This window comes from Lolium perenne, chromosome 3 (genome assembly GCF_019359855.2).
Source record: "Lolium perenne isolate Kyuss_39 chromosome 3, Kyuss_2.0, whole genome shotgun sequence".
NCBI classification, from domain to species: Eukaryota; Viridiplantae; Streptophyta; class Magnoliopsida; order Poales; family Poaceae; genus Lolium; species Lolium perenne.
Window position 1 is genome coordinate 287,364,918 of NC_067246.2, and position 11,958 is coordinate 287,376,875.

The 11,958-nt window shown below is 41.8% G+C and overlaps 1 protein-coding gene across 2 annotated transcripts; it reads left to right on the plus strand.

Annotated features, from left to right (window-relative positions):
* The first annotated feature begins 1,414 nt into the window (after window positions 1-1,414).
* On the plus strand, window positions 1,415-9,387 carry LOC127344187 (putative 1-phosphatidylinositol-3-phosphate 5-kinase FAB1D). 2 transcript variants are annotated; one of them, XM_051370409.2, is made up of 12 exons: window positions 1,415-1,540; window positions 2,714-2,996; window positions 3,104-4,100; window positions 4,188-4,332; window positions 4,432-4,782; window positions 5,470-6,144; window positions 6,227-6,546; window positions 6,630-6,747; window positions 6,844-7,011; window positions 7,109-8,515; window positions 8,608-8,868; window positions 8,996-9,387. In XM_051370409.2, exons 2-12 carry the CDS (start codon window positions 2,756-2,758, stop codon window positions 9,233-9,235), a joined length of 4,923 nt encoding a protein of 1,640 aa, XP_051226369.1. In that variant the 5' UTR covers window positions 1,415-1,540; window positions 2,714-2,755; the 3' UTR covers window positions 9,236-9,387. The 2 variants fall into 2 exon arrangements, with proteins under 2 accessions (XP_051226369.1, XP_051226368.1); XM_051370408.2 differs by having other exon boundaries at window positions 1,416-1,540; window positions 6,630-6,756.
* Window positions 9,388-11,958: the final 2,571 nt, after the last annotated feature.

Sequence of the window (11,958 nt, forward strand, 5' to 3'; positions counted from 1 at the left end):
TGTTGAACCTCCGCCACTACCTTAATTCTACCATGCATATTAGTCATAGGCCTCGCCTAAGAAACTATAGATCTCTTATGCCTCATGACAACAAGCCAACCTAGCCTTAAAAAAGCATACCTCACCAAAGATTAATTGCGACCCTCCTCTCAATTTTTTTGCTGGAAGACAGCTGCCATCGTCGATCTCGAAACACGCATTCATGTACATGGTCATGCACAACACCCATATGAGGAGACCAACGAGAGGTACAAGAGGAGTCATGGACGGTGAGAGAGATGTGCCACTATACAAAATATCTACAATGGCATGATAATTGCACTAGCGCTATAAAACCTTTTGGACTCTTGTAAAATCACACTCAATCTCCACCACTGCTTTTAGTTACCATATATTCATCATAGGCCTCGGCTAAGCAACCCAAGAACCCTTCCGCGTCACGACAACAAGCCAGAATGCCCGGTGAATTATTGTTGGCACTCCTTGCCAAACATGTGCTGGAACACAACTGTTATGGACAACGGTCACAACATGCATCAAGACACACGATAATACACATCACTCGTATGTGGAGACCACACAAGAGGCGGAGGAGGAGTCATGGACAAGGATCCAGGTGTGACTACTATATACAAAATATATACGGTGGCATGATAATTGTGTGCCAACGCTAGAAAACCTTTTCACGTCTTGTCGGTTTCTTGAACCTGCCTGGCGAGACTAATGAGAAAATATTGAACACGGGCGATATAGAAACTATTGCTCATTCAAGAAAGTAAATAAATTATTACATATCTCCCGGAATAGTATTGCTAGAAAAACTTTTGTCTATTATAAAGACCATTTCTCCATAAAAAGCAGACTAAATCACAATTACATAAATACAAGAGCCGGACCTACATACACGTCGCATTTCATGAATCAAAACCGATAATACATCGCATTAGGCACCCGTGAAAGGTACACGAAACCACCAAATCGTTCCCAAAACGTGTAGCCGCCGGGTAGCTTGAGCGAGCGGCGCTCTACTGCTCCGTGGAGCGAGCCTAATTCAAAAAATCGGCGCTTGAAATCGCACGGCTAGCGGAAATGTTTTGATTGGGCCGAGCACGAGCAGACCGCACGCACGATACGCGCCCGAAATACGCTCGTTCCGTGCGCCCGCAAGCAATCGGACGGATCCAGTTCAGTTCATACGCGGGCGGGACCATTTCGCGACCCCGTGCGGACTGCCAGCTTTAACTGCTCCGGCGCGTATGTGCGTATATATACGCGCACAGCTCACCCGATCCCACCTCTTCTTCCCTGTTCCATTCCTTTCCCAATCCCGTTCCGAGCCATTCCTGAGAAGAATCCCCAGATCGAGAGCTCCGAGAGATTCCGTGGCGGCCGCCCCACCCCCTTCCGTCGCCGACCACTCGCCGCCGGTTGGCGGCCGCGCGCGTGTTCTGCGGGTTTTTGTGCGCGCGCGCCTGTGTGAAGGTCTGACGGATTCGCCGGGTGGATTTCCAACCGGGATATGCCTTCTCCGCCCCCGCACGTAAGCTTTCTCGTGATGATGCCTTGCCCTTTCCCGAATCCGGTGGGTTTATTTCGGGTGCCTATTTGACGACGCCAAGCAATCGCGATTTCTCCGAGGAGCTCGACGGCGATCGCGCGCGAGGGGTCATTTGGTTTTGTTTGTTTTCGCTGTCCGTGAGCTGAGCTGCCGCCGTAGGTGTAGGCAGGCTTGCGCCGCCCTATCGTGCCTCCGCCGTGGTCGGGCACCGACTCGGTACCCGCCACCTTGGTCCTGCTCTGCTGCCGCCTCATCGCCTGCCGCGGCCTCATCCGCAGTCGTCGGGGGCGCCTCTGCCTGACGCCGCCGGCTTAGTTTGTGAGTACAGTTGCGTGTAATGTGCCGGGTATTTCGATGCGTCGGTGGTGATTTTTTCGTCTGAAGAATATTATTTATTTCGGAGTATTATATTTATTCGGACTTTGGAGATGTTAAATTATGATGGGTGTGGACTTAGTGTTCTCTGCTGTATTAAATTATGAGGCCTCTGCTGCTGGCAAACTCTGTTTCGTTCAGTGAACACCTGTTCTTGTAGCCTTTACAGTTTAGTTTCTCATGTTCCTAGAAATCCTAGCACTGCTTATTTAGTATTTGCCAATACACCATTTGAACTTATTTGTTGTGTGTAAACTGTTCCATGTTATGAGATTAGTGGTGTGTTTTCTAGCATCCGCTGCTTTGTTATTTTTGTTAGTTTCTGTGCACTTCCTTACTAGTTCTGGTTGTGTCCTCAGTGATATCTCCAGTGCAATTCGGAATATACCCAATGCTTGTTCTTCTGTGAGAATACAGTGTTGTCCTCAATGCTGATTGCTCGAGCATGCTCTATCTTTGATTATGCCTTGACTAAAGTATTTTGGCACACTCCCAAAACACATCTGGATTGTACCAGAGTTTTTTGTGAGTTACCTCAAGCTCATGAATTCACATCCGCACTAGCCTAACGGAGTAAACTAATGAGTTCATAAAGAACAGCTGAAAATTATAAATCAGTGAACAACTAGACATGATGAAATAGATTAAATGGTGATTTCTTGTTGCCCTGACCTGGACCTTTGTAAAATCCTTGTTTTGCCGTGATTAATATTTGATGAGTAGCGTACCTTCGGTTTCGAGATTAGCAGTCATGATGGTTCAAGGTTGTTGTCTTTGCAGGTGGTCATATTTCTCTCTCAATAAATCTGCCAAGTCTGTGTCATGAGTAAAATGTGTCATGCAGTTGAATCAGAAGAGGCAAATGTGGATGGGGTACATAACGTCCCTACCTGTAGTGATTCTTGCTGGGAGAACTGTACCCACGGTAAAAAAATATCAGTTCCCAGTGGTGAGATGGAACGGCTGAGCACACAAGCAAGCCCTTGCGGCACTCCTTATGGCACTCCTCTGTTTAGTCGAGCAAGTTCTTTCTCCAGCTTTGCTAGTTGCTTTTCAAGATTTGGTATGTTTTTTTGTGCAATATTCTCTTATAACTGAAATAATAACACATGTGTCATTAGTATTATTTGCTTTCTTAGCTTAATTTTATTTGTCTTGTATTTCTCTCAGATCACTCCCACATGGATACTGACTCTGAAGAGGAACTCCTAGATACCGGCCAACTTCATCCTGATATCTTTGTCAGTGATGAATTTATGGAGATGGAAAAGGGGAATCTAGTAAAAGAGGATGAATGCCAACCCAGTCATGCCATCGTATCCAATGATGGTGCTAATAATCCCATTTCATCAGACCAAAGTATTATATCTGGTCAACCGCAGTTGGAAACTGATCAAGGTACCACCAAGGAAAAATTTGATGCCTCTAATGTTATCTTGGACACAAGTGTATCGAAAGAGCCTGACAGAGATATCCTGTCCAATGACCAACTTACAGGAATGCAATATGGTGTATCATTGGAAGATAATGATCTTAAGAAACCCAATGTGATATACGTTGAAGAGGTTACTAGCCTTCCCATGCCAGGAGGTGAAATAATTCCGTTGAATGAGCAAGTTATGGGTCAACGTGACAGTACCAAGGAAAATACTATAGTTTACAACAATATATTGAATACCGAGTCAGACATGAAATCAGATGGCAACTTTGAAAGTGGAATCGACTATCTTTATCCCCTAGTGTCGCCCAGCTTTGATTCAGATCCTCTCATTTGGTTACCACCAGAACCAGCAAATATGGATGATGATGTTGATACTCTCGCTAATCCTGAGGATGATAGTGACAACAATGACACTGGGTGGGGTAAGTCAAGTTTAAATCATAGCTTCGACGAGGAAAGAAGCAAGAATAGCCATGAAGACCAATTGCAGAAAGCAATGTCAGAAGTTATGAATGGGCAATTCAAGATCCTTGTTGGTCGTTTTTTGGCTGCTGAAGGGTTCTCTTTGTCTGATGAAGGAACCGATAACACCTGGCTTGATATTGTTGCTTCTTTATCATGGCAAGCTGCCTTACTTGTCAAGCCTGATGACAATGTTGGAAATTCAATGGATCCAGGGTTGTATGTAAAGGTGAAATGCATAGCTTCAGGATCTTGCCAGCAGAGGTAAAGTGCTAACATTCCTTATTGTACTGCTCATTCTGTTGCCTTATTATGCCTGAACTATTTGTACTCACTCTCTTTCTTTGATAGTGAAGTGATCAACGGTCTTGTTTTTAAGAAGAGCGCTGCACATAAGCAGATGAGAGCCAACATTAAGCATCCGAAATTGTTAATTCTTCAGGGCGCCATCGGTAACTTCTCCACAGGGCTCTCGTCGATGAATTCAATGAAACAGGTGCGCATGCATGCTCGCACTCAAATTTATTTATGTTCCAGTGACAATACTTGATGATATAGAAGATTTACAATATTTCCATTCGTCACCATTGACCAGGAAAGCGAGCAGTTGGAGAAAACTCTCAGTGATGCGATAGGTAAATGGCATCCTGATGTTATATTAGTGGAGAAAGCGGTTTCACGAAATGTAAATGAGTATGTTCAGAAACAAGGAGTTACCTTGGTTAGTGACATGAATATGCATCGGCTGGAAAGAATTGCTCTTTGCACTGGTTCCCCAATTATCTCGTTGCAGGATGTTCACAAGAAAACCAACCTTATTAAGCAGTGTGAATCTATCCATTTCGAAAAGTTTGTTGAGGAGCATAATCATACTGTAGAAGGAGGAAGAAGGTCAAGCAAAACATTTTTATTTCTAGAGGGTTTTCCAAAACCTCAGGGATGCACAGTATGTTTTCTTCTCGTTTTTTCCTTATTTCTGCATTTTATGTATTGTCTGAGTTTCTGATAAATTGGATTGGTCAGACTTCTCTCTTTATAATTTTTTCTTCCCTTGGCTATACGTTGTTAGATAGATGATGAGACCTCTCTAGCAGCGAATTTATACGCGCTAGATAACACCCCGTTTAATTCGGTCCCGTTGGGACTCGAACCCGGGTGTGGGCTGGCTGCGCATTCGCAAGCCTTGCCACTGAGCTAGCACTCAGTTCTCAAAAAAAAAAAAAATGCTCATACATGTTAGCAGTACTTCACCATTTTTCAAATATGTCGAATCTGATCAGATAATTTCACTGCTGGGTCCATAATCCGATTCTTAGTGTGTCTTCCGTGGTGTGGTTGAGTCAAATTGTGTTTATGATAGCAAATCATTTTCTGATCGCTCATTATGTTGTTGGTAACACCATTATGCTGTTTTTTGTTATGTATATTGAGTTGGAAATTCGGTGGCAATACTATCATTTTCTGATAGCAAGGGTTATTTATGCTTCAGTGAACTTTATATATAGCACAACTTCAAAACGTACCACATTGTTCCACCTTGGTTGTGCTAAGTGCTAACATTGCCATTTATGTTCAGTATTGTAACTAGTATGATTTGTTTTGGTATTTCTGATTGCATGAAATTATTTTGTAGATATTGCTAAAAGGATCAACAAGTGAAATCTTGAAGAAGATTAAGCGAGTCCTTCATTTCACTGTCTTTGCAGCTTACCATTTGGTCCTTGAAACGTCATTCTTTGCTGATCAAAGATCATTTATAACCCAAAAAAATGCCACACAGAAAGAGGACTATTTAAAAGCAGAACCACAGTTGCTTTTTCCTTCTAGCACTTCAGATGAGCAATATGCTAATATGAAAGAGCTAGCCAACTCTAGAAATTCCACGTCACAGCATCTTCATGATTCTGAAATGAGTTCCAAAGGTTCTGGCAGCCAAGCTATTCTGTCTAATTCATCGCTGCCTGATCTAGATCACTCGACAAAAATTATTGGTGAGACATTATGTTCCGACTCTGCTGAGTCAACCTCATGTGATGAGTTTGGTGGGTCAACCTTTACTGCTACGTCAGAAAAAATAAGCATGCAGAAGAAAGAAGCTCCTGGCGAAAATTCCCAAGAAACTTTGGATGATGAAACTCATGTGAAGACTAGGACTTCTTTAAATGCTCAGACCATATTAATTTCGATGTCCAGCCAAAACATCAGGAATAAAGCAGTTTGTGAGCAGAGTCATCTTTCCAGAATAACTTACTATGGGTATTTTGACACATCTCTGGGGATATATCTGAAAGATACTTTACTTAGTGAGGTCATACATCTTTTTTTTTGTTAATCTAACAAATCATTCATTGGCTTTATTTATGTTTAAGTAACAAGTACTTTACTTGCAGAAACACAATTGCTTATCATGTGCTGAGCCTCCAGAAGCTCACATGTACTCTTACACCCACCGTGATGGTACTCTCACTGTTCTTGTAAGAAGCCTTCCGTTGGGGGCAGCACTTTCCGGTCAGGACCAAGGAAGAATTTGGATGTGGACCAGGTGCTTGAGATGTAGTGGTAATCCCACAAATAGGGTTATAATATCTTCCTCTGCACGCAATCTCTCGTTTGGGAAGTTCCTTGAACTCAGTTTCTCAACGCATTCTTCTGCTAAGAAGCTATCAACATGTGGACATTTGCTGCATAGGGACTGCCTACGTTTCTTTGGGTAAATGTCAGAAGATGCTCCTAGGTTCATAAGTTCATTTTCAACATGACATCACTAAAAAATATTCATCTCATGACATGCAGATTGGGATCTAAAGTTGCTATGTTCAGATACTCGTCTGTTGAAATATATTCTGCTTGTAAGCCACCAATGGCTTTGCAGTTTCATGACCCAAACAAAAAAGAGTGGCTTGATGTTGAAGTTAAGAATGTGTGTGCCTACAATTTTTTTTCTGCAGCCATACATTTATCTTTAGCTCTATTATTCTTGCATCTTAACATACTTCTATTCTTGAAGGTCCTTCTTAAATGGAAGCTACTCTTTTCTGAAATTGGAAACATAATACAAGGCATGAAATCAAGATACTCTGGTGAAGCCATGGGGGAAAACAGGAACAATTCGGCATATGAGGGATTATTTTTGGAAGTCAATGGTATGCTTGCACAAGAGAAAGATGAATTTGAGGTAAGCCTATTTTTTCTCCCATTAGTTCTTTTCCTCAGCAAAGGGTTGGTTATTATATTTTATGTGTTAAGGTGTTAACATATCCTCTGCACACAAGGTTTCTCTGAATGCATTTGATCACATTGCTAAACCGGAGGCTTGTGCTTACGATATCCTTAGCTTGAACTGGCTGTATCAACAACTGCTTCTTGGATTTTATATTTGGGATATCCGTCTTCGTCATCTTCTCCAGTACAGTAAAATAAATGCCACATCGTCTGACAATTCTACTCACAAAAGCAAAGCGGAGAATGAGCTGAGAAGTTGTAAAAATATTGCCGTACATGGGGACTCGCTATCTGTCCCGAATATTGCAATGGAGGAAGAAGCAACTATAAATTCTTCTGGCGATTTTGACAATTCCCGTAGCGGCATAATTTCAGAGAAGGATCAGCTTACTGAGAACTCAATAATCAAAGAGCAAGGGTCTTCTCTAGGTGTTGCTGATGAAAATGGGTCTCATAAAATTGACTCCTCTGTTCAGAATGTTAACCATGTTTGCTTAGATAAATCAAGTGTTTTACCAGTCAAGAATGATGAACACCCTGCACCAGCCAGAGGGGGCGATGAAATTCCCCCTGTTGCCATTCCATGTAAAGGCTTGCATGTATTGCGTAACTTGCTGGATTTCGCAAGTGATGGCACAGGAGACTGGGTCTGGAGTAAGTTCAGTCACTTGGAAAGGGAGTACAAGAAAGAAATACAACTTGGTTCTTTGGATAAGTTTCATCTAATCAACAAATACACCCCGTCTTCTTCATCACTGACGCAGCTCAAATACCAAATGCACCTGATGCATTTTACAGTTGGCCCATGTGGTAATATCTTGTCAATTGCTGACGAAGAGGTGTCTAGCATTATTGGTTATGCACTAGCTATATCTGAACAACAAGGAATTTACTCCGAAGCTGCATTTGAAAAGGATGAACTTATATCTAGAAACAAGCTAGATAAAGTAGCACCCAGCAACTTGGCCAGAGGTATCTCGATGCCGGCATCAGTTGTGTCTACAAATAAATCTTTAGAAAAGGATCATAGTATGTTAAGCAATGCATCCTCATTAACATATGAGGAATCAACATCTGGATTTTATGATTCATTTCTGTCAGCATTAAAAGATATGCATCCTGAAATTTGTCTGAATAGTGAAAAGCTAGCTTTGAAGAGCAAATACACTGTTGTTTCTATATATGCAAGGCAATTCTATGAGCTTCGGAAGATATGTTGCCCATCGGAACTTGCTTATATTTCATCCATAAGCCGTTGTAAAATATGGAATGCACAAGGTGGTAAGAGCAAGGCTTTTTTTGCGAAATCAATGGATGACAGATTTATCATAAAAGAAATCAAGAAGACAGAGTTTGACTCATTCTTAAAGTTTGGCCTCGAATACTTCAAGCATTTTGGTGTATCTCAGGCCTCAAGTAACCCTACTTGCCTTGCTAAAATACTGGGAATATATCAGGTCCAGAATGAATCTTTCCCAAAGCTCTGTACTGTTAATTACTCGTGCTATCTGATGTTCATGTTCTAATTATCTCTAATAACTATTTGCAGGTCAAGGAAATTAGGAATGGTAAGGAGACAAGGACTAATTTCATGGTTATGGAGAATCTTTTATTTGGACGTAACATACTACGTCGATATGATCTGAAGGGTGCTCTTTTCTCACGATATGTCGCTGACTCAAAAAATCCTGAGAGTGTACTGTTGGATCAAAACTTTATTGAAGACATGCGTACCATGCCTATCTACATTGAAGGAAAAACCAAAAACCTCATGGAACGTGCTATTTGGAACGATACATCTTTTCTATGTGTAAGTATGCTTGTTCCTGGAAATAGTTTTTTATCGAGTATATATGCATCTGTTTTTTTTTTGTAAAAATGTACACATCCATTGCGTTGGTGCTGAAGCTTACAAGTTGAATTTCTTATGTTTTCAGCGTATGAATGTCATGGATTACTCCTTGTTTGTTGGAGTGGACAAACAGAAGAAGGAACTTGTGTTCGGAATTATAGATTACTTGAGGCAATATACCTGGGACAAACAACTAGAGTCTTGGGTGAAGACATCACTTGTTGTTCCCAAGAATCTTTCTCCAACAGTAATCTCACCAAAGGAGTATAAATTAAGATTCAGGATATTTATGTCTCAGTACTTCCTATCGGTTCCAGATGTTTGAGTCTGGAGGCATGATCATTTGTGATGTTGGTGGCCGACCTTATCTTTGGTATGGTTCATGCTGCCATGGTCCTTGCTTTACTGTAAAATGTCGTTGAGTTTTATCGTGGCTGTGACGTCATATGTGTTCAGTGTTAAATTTTATTTTGTTCTTTTTGTGGTGTGTGTATCCTTGTCCGTAATTTGCTTCTCAACTGTTGTACATAGCATTAGAGGCTTTAGGGCATCAGATTCCCAGGGACCGCAAAAGGCAAATCAATGGTGATAGACATACACATACCCAAAGAAATATTCTTTATTGATGATTGTTAGGGTGTAGATGGAATGTAGGTGAGGCATTAGTGTAACCTAATTTTTGAATTTGGAATAAGTTGTGCGATGTAAACCTTTACTGCCGACAAAAGATTTCCAGAATACGACGCATGAGAGTTGCACAGCTTTCCATACTGTAAAATTTGTAGTCTTGGATGCTTTATCATTTTTAAGCAATGGTTGTACTATTTCTCAACAAATATATATTTCTTATTAAGCAAATTTTTACTAAACATTCATAAATGATAGTCCATCTCTCATCGTCATTTCTTCCGACCGATTGATGAGATCACACAATCCTGCTGTACAAGAACCTGAGAACCAACATGAGGTTGAGTGGTTAGGAGGGTGGTTGTACCCCCAGCCCACCAGAGTTCAAATCCTAGGTTTGACATTTGTGTGTCTCATAAAGGCGGAATATTCATTCAGTGGGAGGCGACGTTCCCGTCAACAGCGAGACGTCTGTGGTGACTTCGTCAATTTCAAGATCCAATCCGCCGGCTCAGTCTTCCGGAGGTGCTCATAGGGGTAGGCTGTGCGTGTGTGCGTTCATAGAGGTGAGTGTATGCGCATGTATGTGAGCGTCTGTGTTTGTACTGTGTTTCTCAACAAAAAAAAACCGCTACACCTCCAGGCGGACCCAGCGTGCTGGAGCACGAGCATCTTCGAGAGACCGAGTCTAAGAAACTGATTCGGCGGGTCTTAAGATTGATGAAGTCACCATGAACGCTTTGCTGTCGACGGAAACGTTCCCTCCCACTAAAGACTGAAATTCACGCACCAAGATCTGCATGTAATAAGGATTGTCTTTTTTCTCTTTCCCACATGTAGCTTAGAATTACGAATTCTACTTGCTCACGTACCTTAGAGTTAACGTAACTTCTATTCATGAAGGTAAAAGTGCAAAATATAAGTAAAATGAGTACCAATTTTAATATAATACTATAGATTTTCGTTTTTAATTCGTAGATAGTACTACGGAGTAGCGTTTTTCTTTCGTAGTTAATAAACATGCCCATCGGTATTCGTATCTTCAGTGCTACATCTTTTTTTTTTTTTTTTTTTTTTTTTTTGAAAACGGTGGTTTGTATTAATCGGTAGTAGAGTTCTGATTACATTCTACCAAGGTCAGCTCCAACACGCAGGGAGGTGCTGAACCTTGTAACACACCACCAGTACAACTCACACGACTAAACCTGGCCAACTCATGAGCCGGCCTATTATCTTCTCTTGCCACTTTTCTGAAGATGAAGTCAGGTAGCAGAGAAACCAACCGATGAATGTCCGCTAGCACACTCGATGTATGGGAGCGATCCCTACCATTAGAGTTTGCCTTTTTTATTAGAGCATCACTGTCACTCTCAATAATTAGGCTACTATCCACCAGTTTAACAGCTTGCTTGATCCCTTCTAAACAAGCCAGCGCTTCTGCAGTTTCCGCATTATCACAATCAGAAAGAATTCCCCAGGCGGACCATTTGATCTGTCCAAGGTGATTACGAGCTAGAGCACCCCACGAGGCGAAGTTTGATTCTTTAATGAAACTAGCATCCACACTTAAGCATTGCCAGCCCGTGTCTGGTGGCTTCCACCTTGATTTCATTTCATTCTTCTTTGGTTCCTCATGTATCTCCTTCATTTCAAACATTGGACTTTTTCCTTTCCTATCTTCAGGCTGCTTTTTCTCTCTAATATTTGACAACACCTGCCAGTAGTTGCTTAAGAAATCAGTCGACTGGTTTATTCCCACCTTCCCATCTCCAAAGATGCAATTGTTTCTTAGGTGCCAGGCCCTCCACCAAACCAGCATCAGCTTTCCGCGCATATCTGGGCTTGAAGCATTCAGAATGTTCAGAGTCCACTCCTTCCCACTATTTCTCAGTTTTTCTTCAGGTGGTAGCTTCCAGATTTTTCTCATGCTTTCTCTTAAGGCGGCAGCTTTGGTGCAGGTCATAGTGGCATGGTATCCATCTTCTTCTTCTCTTCCGCATATGGTGCAAGTTGGATCAGTTGTCATATTACGCAAGCACCGGTTTTTTTGTACGGCTAGTGCTTCCGTGGCTAGTCTCCAACTAAAGATCTTCACCTTTTGTGGTACTTTTGTTTTCCATATCACATCCCAGATCGGACGGTCTCCATTAGGATTGTCACTTTGCTGGCCTGAGCAGAAATTCTCGGAATTCTGAAGTAGGGCGAGTCTGTATGCACTCCGAACACTGAAGTTGCCCGATTTTTCAAAGTGCCAGGCTATATAGTCTTCTTCAGCTGAGTGAGGTAAACGAATTCGCAAAATTTCCTCGGCATCATAATTTGGGAACATTGACCTGACTAGGTCTTCCTTCCATGTCATTGAGCTGTTGTCTATTAGGTCCGAAACCCAACGGTATCTGCCTCCACCAATCTTTGTCGAGG